This window comes from Populus nigra, chromosome 3, assembly GCF_951802175.1.
Source record: "Populus nigra chromosome 3, ddPopNigr1.1, whole genome shotgun sequence".
NCBI lineage: Eukaryota > Viridiplantae > Streptophyta > Magnoliopsida > Malpighiales > Salicaceae > Populus > Populus nigra.
This window is the reverse complement of record NC_084854.1, coordinates 297,209-312,097: the sequence shown is the minus strand read 5'-3', so window position 1 is coordinate 312,097 and position 14,889 is coordinate 297,209. Positions and strand designations below refer to the sequence as shown.

General features: G+C 32.2%; 2 protein-coding genes across 2 annotated transcripts in view; one reads left to right on the top strand and one right to left on the bottom strand.

The window, feature by feature from the left end:
* The window catches only part of LOC133687826 (cryptochrome DASH, chloroplastic/mitochondrial-like), a 65,799-nt gene that overhangs the window by 28,315 nt on the left and 22,595 nt on the right, over window positions 1–14,889 (bottom strand). The window lies entirely within an intron of this gene.
* On the top strand, window positions 11,499–12,474 carry LOC133689085 (auxin-responsive protein SAUR71). The gene has a single exon (XM_062108813.1). It carries the CDS (start codon window positions 11,807–11,809, stop codon window positions 12,314–12,316), a length of 510 nt encoding a protein of 169 aa, XP_061964797.1. The 5' UTR covers window positions 11,499–11,806; the 3' UTR covers window positions 12,317–12,474.

Sequence of the window (14,889 nt, the reverse complement as noted above, 5' to 3'; positions counted from 1 at the left end):
AATCTGTTAGCCTTTATATGCGGCAATAATGAGAACTAACCGAATAATAGTCAGTTTAATCACATGATTGAATGTTTCTGAGTAATCATTTCCTTCCTGCTAAGTGAATCATCGCGCAACTAAGTGAGCCTTGTAGCAGTCAATACCACCATCAACTCGTCGCTTGATTTTATACACCCACTGGCAACCAACCACATTCATAATAGGATCAAATGGGACCAATGGCCAAGTACCATTGTCATGTAAAACAACAATTTTATATTTCATTGCACTATACCAGCACAAAAACTGACCAACTTCCTTAAAATTAAGAGGTTCAAGATTAGAAGAAGATGTTACCCGTGATTCTGAAGACAATGGAATGGCAGAAACCAAACTCATGTTGGCAGACCTGTTTTGTCATAAACGCATGATAAGATGGTTTTGTCGAAGTGCTGAATGGACAGCAGACATGATAAACTAGGTCTGCTGTGGAAGAGAGTAGCTGGAGAGATCAACAAAGAGGTCCAAACCTGGCATAGACTGATCAGAGGTATTGGGCGAAGAAGAAGGACTCGATGATATGACTATAGATGCAGCAGCAATGAGTGAGTCAAATGAAGACAAGGTTGGAACAACAGAACCCAAACCTAGAGAATGATCAAGAGATAAAGACGCAGGTGGTGATAAAGGAACTAAAATGGAGGTGGGAGAGGTTCGTGGGTCCGAGAAAGTTAGTATTGAAAAGCTAGTAAATGAAGGAAGTTTTGAAGTGAGTGAAGATGTAAACACAAAGTGACTTGAAATGGAGACTCAGTCAGACTCAAGAAAAGAAAATTGATGTTCATGAAAATAAACACGATGAGAGATGAAAATACGATTAGAGGACAAGTCAAGATAATGATAGACTAGGTGAGATGAACTATAGCCTAAAAACACACATTGAGTAGAACAATAATCTAACTTATGAACATTATAAGGATGACTGAAAGGAAAACAGAGACACCTAAAAGTACGTAAAAATGTATAATCATGTGGTTGATTAAACAAATATTCAAAAGGGAATTTATTACACAAGATAGGTGTTGGCATATGATTAATGAGATATATAGAAGTTTCAAAAACATAACTCCAAAATTTTAGAGGTGCCTTACAGTGACCAAGAAGAATAAGACCAGTTTCGATAATATAGCAATGACTATGCTCAATAGTGTCATTCTGTTCATGTGCATGTAGACATATTAAGCGATGATGAATACCAATGGTTTAAAAAAAAGGAATTTAATTATGATATTCATCACCCCAATCAATTTCAACAAGTTTAATTTTATGAGAAAACTATCATTCAACGAAAACTTCAAACTGGTAAAACATATTAAATACGTCAGATTTGATGACAATATGATAACACTAAAGAGATTTCATTAGCACAGCCATAAAAATAATAAAATAAAGAAAACCATCAAAAGATAAAATTAGGGCAAGACCCCAAACATCATTAAAAATTAGCTCAAAAGAAGCAGATGTTTTGTGACTTGTAGGTCGTAATGACATACATGATGATTTTCCTAACAGACAAGCTTAACACTGAAAATTTAAATGATGAGAATTACAAATGACCTTTTTATTTGACGCTAAGAAACTGGGAACATGTGAACTTGGGTGAACGAGTCAACGATATCAGATATTAATAAAGCTAGACACGCGAACAGATCAAAAAGCTTGAGGCATAAACATTGTGAAAGACTCTGAGATGATATAAAGTCCATCTTCACCCTAACCTAAAAGAAGAACTTTCTTAGTTATGAGATCCTTGACATAAAAGGCAGAGGAGTGAAATTCAAAAAGGACAATTTTCACGATAAAACTATTGAACAAATAGGAGTTATTGTTTTTTTTTTAATTTAAGGCATATGTAATACATTAGACAAAATAAAGGTGCGTGTTAAAATATGTAAAGTAGTATGAGCTGTATTAGATATGACAAGTCTCTCACCATCACCAACATGTAATTGATCATTACCAAGATAGGGTTTTGTATTTGTCATACTTGCAATGTTTGGAGTAACATGTTGGTTTGCATTTGTGTCAGGAAACTAAGTGACAGAGTTTGTTGTTGAAGCATCACTGAAAGAGAAGTTGGTCGAGGCTTGATTTCCATGGGTCACCAGTCGTGAACATTGTTGTGCTGAGTAGCCAAAAATGTTGCATAACTAACACTAGACCTATCGTGTAAAAGGCGACTGATTTGGTGAAAAATTTTAGTTATGTTATTGTTTTCAAATGCCCTCATAGCCACGGTTTTATTGCCAAGAACCACCATTGTTGCCACAGTAATTCTAACTACATAGTTGGCTGAAGGAGTTGTTGGTATTCCTCTAGCCACCATGTCTTTCCCTGCCTTGATTATGATAGGAAACACTACCATTAAAACCAGAAAAATCATGTTAAGCAACCAAACCAAAGAGAGGTTGTGAAGGAGTGGGCAACAACGGTGCAGTAGTAGTAGTGGATTGAAGATAACTCATGGGTAAAAAGGTGATTATAAAGCTCAAAGTAGGGAAGAAGATCAGCCTTAGTCGACAGACTTGTAATCAAATCACGAATCAACTCACCATGAAGGCCCCAAAAAACATATAAATTGGAATAAGTAAGAAAGATGGGTCAGATTGCTGCTGCTAATTCATCCAATAAACCATTGGCTTTCTGCAAATAAATGGTGACAGTATCATCACCTTGATAAAGATCTTGAAGAGACTCATATAATTGCATAATTCGAGAATTGGATGGAGAAGCAAGAGCGTGTTCTAGTGTGCTTCAGACATTGGCAAAAGTCAGACAATCAACCATAAAATAGAGGGCATTCATAGAAAGATAGGAGAAGAAAGCATTGAGGATTAGTTGATCTTGTTGTTTCTATAAGAGAAAAGTTTGATTAATACCTGAACCGAAGATGACAGAGGCGACAGAATCATCACTCGACATGACATGGGGAGAAGGACATGAAAAAAAGCGATCAACAAATGAAAAAACACCCTGACCAATCAGATATGGTTTCATCTGCATATGCCAATATAGATAGTTTATGTTGGTAAGCTTGAAATTAATTAGTTGTTATGTATTAGAGAGAGGAATAATGGTTGCCGAGGAACCAATAACTATTGTTACATCAGATGTAGACATGATTGCAACAGCTGTAGAGGAGAGTGTAGGCGGCGACGCTACCAGGAAAGATGAAGTAAGAGAAGATCAAGAACAGATATTGATTCCTACATCAGAGGCAGTAGTAGAAGGATCCATCGATTGTTTAGAGAGAAAAGGAAGATATAAATCAATTAAGATAAACAAGTTTTGATACCAAATTGAAAAGGATAATATAATATTATTTTGTATAAAATAGGAGGCTTAACGTAATGTGGTAGTCAACCTCTCTATATATATGAATAGGACAACATACAAATAATAATCTAGACCATACTACACAGAATAAATCTATACATGAAAAATTCAATATTTCTTATAATATACACATTCCATAATATATTGAAATATTAATTGAGAGGATCATGTCTTGAAAGTTCAGAGATTCACTTCAATATTATATGAGTGACATATTTAATTTGTATCTTTATATTAATTTGTATCTCTAACTAGGAGCGGAGCCACGCTGGGGCATAAGGGGGCAACTGCCCCCTTAACTTTTTATAAGCACATTTTATGTGCAGAAACATAAAGTAAGAGTTGAAAAGTTCCATGAATGGAAGGGAAGCTATATAGAAAATATGGAAAAAAAAAAGAGAAAAAGAATACTATGTGTCTTCACGTCCAAATAAAGTAAATGCATGTTTCGTGAAAAATCATCCATTTTTAGATTTTTTTATATACATTATATTAAAATCACTACAAAATATTTTTTCCAGCAACGTTTATTTTTATATAATTTGAGTTATGTTGAGAAAAATATCTTTGATGAGATTAATAATGAAGTCATTACGAAGCGATTTCAAAATATAAAAACTCGAAGATAACTATTATAATGTAATTTTTTTATTTTAAAAGTATTCTTAAATTAATTTCATTTGATAGGAGTCTGTTTGAAAGTGTGGTTGCGGTTGATTTTCAAAGTTTTTTTCACTCATAAATGTATTAAAATGATGTCTTTTTATTTTTAAAAAATTATTTTGATATCAGCGCATCAAAATGATTAAAAAAACATCAAAAAATATTAATTTGAAGCAAAAAAAATAAAAAAATTTTAAATTTTTCAAAAATAGTTTTGAAACGCAAAGACTAACGGGGCCTTAGTATATATGTTTCAAATTGATTTCTCTATAAAACACATGCTTACATAATACATAATATCAAGTATTTATTAATAATTTCCCCTCTTATTTAAAAAATTCTGGCTTCGCCAGTGTCTCTAACCAAATATTTTTTTTAGTCGCATTATGTATTTTTTTTATTTTCTTGAAACATCTAACAGTCACAACCTATATTATAATTAAGTTTGGTATTCTCTTTTCTCCACTAATTAATTCGCCACAATCAGATGGACCCCGGAAGTAATGATCTAGTACTGCAATATATTTCCAGGGTCTCAATATGACTTGTGTAAATAAATAGCTCTGCTCATCTTACATGCATATAGTGGAAGAAACTTTTAAGAAAAAATCATAGTTTATCATAGAAAACGTCAAAAGAGATAAGAGATAATAATATAAATAAAAGTAAGCAATGTCTATGCTTTGTTTAATGTCGATCTTAATTACGTTAGTGAAGCTAGCTTTAATTTTCTACAGCTAGCTTCTTGCATGGGCTGATCAGTCTGTGGATTAAATAAATAAATGAATGAATGAATGATGTTTTGTCCATTAATTCTAGCTATTAATTTGTGGAATAATGGAAGTAGAAGGTGCACACATATTATGAGATGCACGTATGGGATAAGAAAGTAATTAAATTCAAGGGATCAGTGCTTGAAACCTTATTCTAAAAAATAAAGTTCCATACTCATATTTTTCTTAGCAACATCGATCGGATATGGAAAAATTAGCATAGAATTTTAGTTGTTTCTTAGTTATTTACAGATGTTTTAGAGTATTTATATAAACCTATCTTTCAAAATTTCATGACATTTGTTGAATAAAAACTACAGACTTTGCGACTTTAATTAGTTATATTTTATATCTGAAACATACGTGTACTGTTAAAGTAGTCAAATTCGTAGTTTTATCTGTGTAAACAACATAAATATTACTTGGCATTGATTTTCCTCTGCATGCACTTCCTCCCTTCTGATCTTTCTTTTCTAGCTAGCTAGCTAGCTAGCTTTTATATATTTTGTAACGAAATTAAAAAAAATAAAATAAAAAAAAAACTCTAGGAGAAGCTTTCAACCTAGGAAAAACTCACACTAATTAAACAATGATGCAGATTAAGACGTTAAAGAAGCTCAAGTTAGTGCACAAATTAAAGTCCAACTCCCCACCAATACTTTATTATTATTCACAAACAAGAAATACCTACCTACAAAGTGGTTAGGTATTCAATGGGTTGTGCCAGACAGTAGCACTGAAAGTACTTGTAATAGTATTAATTTATTGGAGCAGCTAGTAGTATTGTAAGAAGAAAATTCCAAAGCCGAGGGGTTTATACTTTGTAAGTCTACGAAATATATATATATATATATATATTTTGGGGATATATATGTGGCTAGTTAAGCTATATGTTTTCCGGTTTGGTTTGTCATCTCCTTGATAGCCCTGGAATCTTCCATTCCTATTATAGAAAAAAGAAAAAAAAGAAAGAAAGAAAGAAATACCTACAAACTCAGTGGATCGAGCAATTTTTCATCGTGTAATTTTGAGAGTACTCGATTGATGGTGAGTTGAGGGAGCAGATATTTTAATAAAGGCAGCTTGAAGGAAAGTGGTAGTGTACTGTCCAGTCAGTGAGTAATAATTAGGTAATGGAGATCAGGGTGGGTGCCTTAAAACTAGTGGGCGACCGTACCATTTGTTAGGGCAGGCAGATGGAGATCCACGTAGGACCACTAATTTTATTACATCTCATGTTGCACCAAATCAAAGAGTTAATGCCGGTCCTTTATGTTTTCACGAAACATACAGAAATTCACTTGCCAATATTATTAATTATTGGACAAACATTATCGATCGATCGCCATTGGTGACTAGCTGGTGCCTGCATGCATGCCTGCCTGCCTGCCTGCCTGCCTGCCTGCCATGGGACATCTACTAGCTCGAGCAATAATATTGTTGCATGTTGCAGTACAATATTGTTTTACAATATGGTGATTGGAATATTTAATAGAAGATATATATATATATATATATATATATATATATATATATATATATATATATATATATATATATATATATATATATATATATCTGTTTTTTCAATCAAGGAACACAAACCTGAAGACTTGTACTATCAATCTATCATGCATTAATTAATCTGGACACTGCAGGATTAGCCCAAAGCTTCATCTTTTTGGTATTTGAAGATCTTACTACAAAAGCTCTTACGTGCATACTCTGATCATATTGACATCCATAGATTAATTACCTCCGTAACTTCTACTCTCTTGTTTTAATTAGGGTGTTCGGAAACGTTGATATTTTTCTAAATTTTTTTTTAAAAAAAAAAATTATAAAAATAATATTTTTTTTATTTTTAAAAAATTATTTCTTCACTATTAGAATTTTTATATTCACCAACAGAATTTTTCGTTAATATTTGTACTATCATTCCGTTGATAATTAATTTATTAACATAATCACAAATGGAAATGCTTCATTAATAAATATTTCGTCGGTAATTTTTTTCGTTGATAATAAAATAATATTATTACCGATGGATTTACTGATGGAAAATACGAGAAAATAAAATTCCCGTTTCATTCCATCGGTATTTCCCTTGGAAAAATACCGTATGTAATTCCGTCGGTGATTATTTGAAAATATTTTAAAAACTTAAAAATCCTATAAATAAATCAACTAAAAATTGATCTCATATGGGAAAAAAAATCCTACAACAACATTCATACAATTATTAAGAATAGAAAATTTTAAAAATAAATAAATATATAATGAAAACAAACATAAAAAAGAAGAAAAAAAGAAAAATCTTACCTTAATGTAGTTGCGAGTGAAGTTGAGAAGAGAAAAAAAAACAAATTTGTTAAGTATATTAATTAAAAAAAACTGAGAAGAGAAAAGAAGAAAGGAGAAGAAGACATATCTAAGTACAGAGAAGAAGAGAAGGAGTTGAGGAGAAGAGAAGAGAGAAAAAAAGGAATGTTGATGTTTTTCACATAAGGGAAGGAAGAAGAAGAAAGGAGGCCCGTTGTTGTGAAATGAGGGATTCTAAACTTTTTATTAGGGTGTTTTACCGATGGTTTTACCAATTGATAATTAAATTTTAATATTTTTAATCCATTCCATTTGTGATTCCGTCTGTAATATTTAATTTAAATTTTCAATTTAATTAAAATTTTTCAGAAACTCTCCAAATAACACCGATGACTTTTCAATCCGTTAGTGATTCCATCTGTAATATTTAATTTAAATTTTTAATTTAATCAAATTTTTTCAGAAACCCGTCAAATAACACCGACGACTTTTCAATCCGTCAGTGATTCCATCTGTAATATTTAATTTAAATTTTCAATTTAATTGAAATTTTTCAGAAACCCGCCAAATAACACCGATGACTTTTCAATCCACTGGTAATTTTATATGTAAAGAACAGTAATTAACAATGCAATTGGAAAGTGAATAGTTCTAGAGCTCTCTGGAAAATACCGACGGAATTTTTCTTTGGTGATTCTCATTATAATTGACATGATGAACAGTTTTAATAGTTTACCAATGATTTTACTGACGGAGTTTATTCCGTTGGTATAAATGACATTTCATCGTATTTTTTAGCTTTGTTTTAAAAAAGTATTCCACTGTAATTCCCTTAGTATATACCGAGAGAATATTATCGTCGGTAAAAGTCACTGCAATTTACTGACAGAATATTTTCATTGATATTTTTATTTGTATTTATCAGTGTTCTGGTAGTGTTTATATTAACACATCAAAATGATCTGAAACATAAACAAAAATTTTAAAAAAAAAATTAACAAACCTATGTTTGTACAGGAATCCCAAATAGTTGCCAAGTTTCACTTAAATATTTTGGGGTTACACACACACACACATATGGGCATGAGTGATGAGTGCACCAACCAACATGTACATAATGCTGTATATGCATGCTGTGTCTAATATGGGAGGACAACTTGTAGAGCCATTAATCATTAATGTACTCGATGGCATGGCATGGCATGGCATAGCATCGAACTACTTGAAGATTCATAAAAGCAAGCATGCTCAGGTTCACAAAAGGCCCGCCCGATTGCGCGCGCACACACTCACTCACGGGTTAACCACTGGTAATGTAGCTAATATAATATTTAAATAATTTCCTTAATATATCTATTAAATATTCGAAAATATTGTGCTGTAATTCTTGAACATTAATTTCGTAGGTAAATCACTACCATAAACGATACATGTTTATTCTTTCTTTGAGAATCCATAAAAGAAAGATACATGTTGCTTATTAAAAAACAAATGATGGATTCAATTCTTTTTATTTTTCATACCTTTATGAATAATATTTTAGCTATCTCAAAACTATAGATTAGTAATTCAATAATCTCAGAAGGTTGTATGTATTATCTTCGGCCAGCCCCAGGAATTGGGCCTTCCAGCAAAACCGAGTGGTTTTCCCGAGGCCAGCCTAGCTCAGGCTCTGGGCTAATTTGCCCACTTGGTTCATTAGAGATCTCAAGGCAAGTCCTTCACTCGCCCACCGTCCAAGCCAGTTGGGTTGTTAGCTCACTTGTGGGCTAACTCTTGGTCCCAGACAATTTAATCCAAATACCATAAAAACCGAGTTCGACCTGCATGAGTAGAGTTTTTGGATTATTGTTTTATATATACATATATATGTTATTAAATAATCGAAATATAATGGATAGGATGTAGATTTTTAAATTTTTTATCCCATGAATAATACATAAGATATAAATACAGTAAAAATCTAATTTGTAAATACTTATTACCATCCCTGCGGAAACTACGCAAGAATTTCAAATAAATAAATTAATGTAAAAATTAATTCAAACGTATCTCTGACCCTATTAATATATATTGGAAGTTAATTATAATATTGTTGGAAAGTGTGGAGGAGAGAAAAGCTGGCATCATTGGAAGGACGCCGTGGCGGTGGCTCGCATGTGGAGAGCTAACTTTTCTTTTCAATATCAAGAAGACAGTTAATTTATTATTGGGGTCAGCTAATTAATTGCTTTATAGCACATCCAATTCCCAATTAATTTAATACATAATATTTTGTACCTAAAATAAATTGTTAGGTTTCCCAATGATTAATTGGTGCGGTCTTCATTTAATATCAAATCAAGTATTTTACTAAGAATTGGTACCTCTCGACAAGGCATTAAAGGAATTAGGGTTTTTCCAATGGGTGGTGCTATCATGGAAAAAGCTTTGAATTATTGAGACAGCAAGGAGATTGAAATTAAAAATCAGTTTGGTAATTAGCTGTCTAATTGAATATGTGTCCTTACTCCCTCTTGAAATCCAAAGTTGGCAGCACATAGAGAGTTTGGTTTCAATTATTTCTTCTTGACTTTCTCCCTTTTTTTATTTTAATTTTTAATTGATTTTATTTCTTTTTTTCTTTCCCACAGAATCAATGATTGGCTTACATTTAAGTTATTAAACCCAATTTAATTTAAGAATCAGTTCATGAATTTACCAAGTTAATCTTGAACAACTTATAAATTGATCCGATCAAGTTTAATAATCATGGTTTATAAGATTAAAAGATTTTGAGCTAGATGACATATTACAATTGCTTGATGCGATACTTATTTTATTTGTTGAGAGATTTTGATAAATAAGAGTTTAATTTTATTATTATTGTTTAGTTTTGGATCTTTACAGGATTAAATTAAAATTACTCTTTCAATCTAATAAAAAAGAAATCATTTTCTTATAAGTTTGTGAGATTTATGAAAAAATCTGACTTTGAGCTTAAATATGCTTGTATAAAAAGAAAAACGATCGAGTAACATCTTCATTAATTTGCAAAGAAAAATAATATTAATGTAGTTGATATTATTTTTAAGATTTTTTTAATTAAAAATATATTAAAATAATATCTTAATAGAATTGTTTTTAGCAATGATTAAAAAAAAAAAGCACGTCTTTTAAAATTCAAAGGTCAGATGATGATCGATGACACATACATCGATGCTATTTATTTATTTATTTATTTTTCATTCTAATCCATGTTCAAAAGTTAGTTTTCTGTACTAATCAATGGAAATGAAGTGCGGGTCACGTTACGCTTCCATTTAAGTATTAATCCAATGATTACGAAGGAGAAAGGAGCTTAAGAAATGATTAAAAAAAATAGATTAATTTATTACTATTTTTTTCATATCCGTTTTATTTTTATCAAAATAAACTTATTTCATCAATCTTCAACACTTGTAATTAAAAGAATATGAAATTCTTGTTTCTCATAAATCAAATTTGGATCAACGCATAATCTTTTGTGTGGATATTATTTTTCATAATTAACCATGGTTATAAAATTTAACTATGGTTAATTGAGTTGATCCAAATCATTTTAATTTTTTTTAAATAAAAAACTGATTTTTTTCATTAAATTAAATTGATTAATCATAAAGTTAACTTGTCAGTCCAATCTTATAACTAGATAATTAACTATATTTCTAATTTAATTTACACATGAATCAAAATTAAATATTTTCTTTATCTAATTTTCAAAAATAAAAACACAGTACTAACCATATTAACATGGAGCATTAATTATACGATCTCGAGATTAATAAAATCATTAGCATGACATGGATTTGATACATATTCAAGGGTTAATTAGTGCAAGAGTATATATGGTGTTGTATGGTTAAAATTGTATTTTATTCCGATTATATTTTTGAAAATATTTGATAATAAATATATATATTCCCTAATTTTACACAGGTCCATTAAAAAAATTAATTAATTGTTTTACATATATAAAATATAGCTTTTCTTAAGTCTGTGATTTTAAACTGCAAAAGAATGCAATGCAATAATGGAGAGGTAACATCGGCCTCAATGTCAAAGCCTCCTTCCCGCCAAGTGGCTATGAAAGACCACCACCACCACCTTCACATGGGGTTCTCTTGGAGTTCTAAACACCTTGCTCACAGGGCCATCAAGACAGTTAATTATTTAAGTAAATTGATCGGTACAGTTGAGTTGTACGAGGTGCCTTTAGTTTGCGTTGGAAACTTGAGGAGTCACTGGTTTTGACCACAGAAGAACTCCTCAGATTAAACCTTTTTTTTTTTTGTTTTGTATTAATTCCCGTGAGCATCATCTCAGTCTAGGTGCTTGCTCTTTTAAATACATAAATCCCCCATGGAGGGTGGCATGAAATCAAGAGAGAAAAAAAACAAACCCTAGCTACCTCAGAAGTACCAGTACTGGCTAGGACCCTTACCTTCCACAACCAATCTTTTTATTTCTTTAATGGGTTCTCTTCTGGTTGTTTGAAAATAAAAAATCGAATAAAATAAAGTTCAGAATTCCCGAGGAGGGAGGCCCGAGGGCTTCAACTCCTATAAGTTGAAAGTCCCACCATGAGTTGACAATAGCAAGCTGTCCCGAAAAAAGCTAGCTAACAAAACCTACTTCTCCAGGAAGAAGCAATGGATTCCAAGAAGTCTAACAAGATTAGAGACATTGTTAGGCTTCAACAGATCCTGAAGAAGTGGAGGAAGCTTGCAAGTTCATCAAAAACCACTGCAGCTTCTACCACCACCAGCAGTAAGAGCATGAAGTTTCTCAAGAGAACACTCTCTATATCAGAGAACTCTGCCAAGGAAACCTCGAGCAATGCCGTCCCAAAGGGCTACCTGGCCGTCGGCGTTGGAGAAGAGCAAAAGAGATTCATAATTCCAACAGAGTATTTGAGCCACCCTGCATTCCTCATCTTATTGAGAGAAGCAGAAGAGGAATTTGGGTTTCAACAGGCAGGTGTCTTGAGGATTCCTTGTGAAGTCGCCGTCTTTGAGAGTATCCTGAAACTGGTGGAGGAAAAGAAAGACCTGTTCTTCGTGCAAGAATGCAGGCTTGACGTTGATAATATCGCGGTGTATTGCTCATCGAAAAGCCAGCAAACTCCATCTCACCATCCTCAGAGTCCAATGTGCAGATAGTTTTTTTTGTTGCTATCATCCTTCTTAACCTCATTTCACGTTTTTCTTATAGTTGGATGAGGCCATGTAAGAGAGATCTAGTGAGTTTAATAAGTTGCTTTGAATTGTAAGAGAACATTTTGAGAATCAATGAAAGAACATAAAGAACTTTGAATTCATGTTATTGAACTTAAATGCATTTGTGCATGATCTTCTACTTTTGTGTTTGTGCCTGTTGGTGGTGGTGGTGGTGGTGGCGGCGACATTAAAGCGTATGAGGATTGAATCCAGCAGGTTCATAACCAAAACCAGCAGGTGACGATCGAGGAATAGATCCAAATGCCCTAAGCAGCTAATCCCAGATGGCGACACCCCACCAGACCTCTGTCAGTACCTTTGACGACTCCAAAAGAGTTTCGAAGTTCAAATCACCAGCATCTGTAGTTGACCATATAACAAATATAATAAAAGAAATGGGAGATTCATTGTAGCTGTATTTTCTTATTCATCGCTACACTGACTGCTTAATTTGCCCTTCCTATCACAAAATGGATAGCTTTAGATTAGGGGTATTTTAGTATTTTCAAATGATTCATAATTCTTTATTGGTTTGTTTAGAGGTATTTTTATTCCTTCAATTTCTTCATAAACATTAAAATAACCAGAAAACCCCAAGAACAAAAAAATTAAGTGGTGTCCTGTATAAGTATTTAGATTTTTTTTTTATACATGTTAGAATTAAACATATATCCATATATGCAAAACATTTAATTCATTGTTGTCAAGATTATTTTGTTATTTTAAACTCGATTTTTTTTAATTATAAATTTGATTGAGAGTAGCTACATAGTTACTATTAAAATAATAATTTTTTATTTAAAAAGCTATTAGCACGTGTAGTCATCATGTTGAAACCGTAACCCTCTTTAAGCGGCATGTACAGTGGTTTCTGGTTTTCAAAATACTATCCCATTATCTCAAATTATTCCTTTTCATCTTCTCTTCTGTTATAGATGGCGTGTGTGCTTTAAATCTGGCTGGTGTATTACCGATAATCTTTTTTTTTCCTTCCTTCATTTCTCTCCCCTACCCTCATAAGTACACTATAGTCCTTATTTTTTTTTTTCAAATCTAGACTTTTGAGTTTTGATTGTTATGTTTTAGTTATTTTCCCTTTTGTTTGTTTTCAATTTAACTATTGGTTCTTAATTTTTATATAATTTTTTTTTGCCTTTACTCCTCTATTAAAGTTGTTATAGCTTGCAATTGATCCTTCAAATACTATTTATGATTTTTATTTTTTCAATGATAATAGTGATTTTAATTTGGTCTCTTTCCTTTTAATTTTTTATCGTTTTTTAAGCTTTTTTTTGTTAAAATTTTTATAATTTTTAAATTTATCTTTAATTTTTATTTTTTTAATAATAACCCGACCGCAAAAATACGGTGACGGTGGGTAGTACCAACTAGAATCCATGGCACAACCGAAGACTCGAAACTTAAAAAAGATCATTAGTATATGAAGGTATCAATGCGAAGAAAGTAGGCAAGTGTTTAATCATATATCGCGATATTTGTGCATAAGATCCGAGAAATCTACAGGTAAGGACACGAGTAGGATTCGATACGAGTACGGCAAGCATGTAACTCTGGGATTTTCAGAGCATGGAAGTCCCCGATATCAATAATTTAAATGGAATTGCATGGTAGTCTGTCAAAGCAAGTGCAGTATCCTAAGCGTTTGACTGCAGAAATATAGATATCTGTCATAAAAGATTATAGCAGTAAACCAGAGCAATTTGCACCAAGTCAAGCTAAACTGAAAAATATAATACAGTAATCCCAGCCCCTTTTCACTGAATCCACATGCACCCATTTATTTCATGCTTCTAGTACAAGCACATTATCATAGTGATGCATCGAATCCTTTTTTAAATCTCAATGTGCACACAAGAGTCCAAGAACAAGACGGCCATTCTAAGATCCAATAAAAGAGGAGTCCCACATGACACTCACTGAAGGTCCTGTTTAAAAGTCTTTAATTAGCCTAATTCATCACAGTAAACACACATCTAACACTTCTTTTAATCTTAACATGAAAACAAGAATTGAAATTGTCAAAAGAAACTTTTCTGAAGATATAATTATATTATTTTCTAATATCTTATCCTTTCACTCAAGTTAAAGCTATACGAGTTTGAAATTTATACAAGCTAACATTTATTTAAATCTGTATATTAGCTGAAGCACACAGAAAGAATTAATGAGTTGATTGATATGGCTTAGCATGACACTTGATGTAGTGACAGAGAATCATGGTCCTGGCATGATAGACTCATGCATCAACAACAATTTTAACATGTCATGTAAACAGAAACAGAATCAAAAGAAACGATGATCCATTGTGTAACAGAGATCCATTAGATTCGAGTGCTAACACAGGATTAGCCAACATAACATCGGAGTTGCAGAGCTTGTTCTCTTTTAAGGCTTGGCAAGGAATATGAAGTTAACCAAGTCAGTAGACCCAGTACTGCATGATGAAAATTAACTAATCCCTCCTAGCCGACCAACGCATTTTAGGTTCTCTTGAG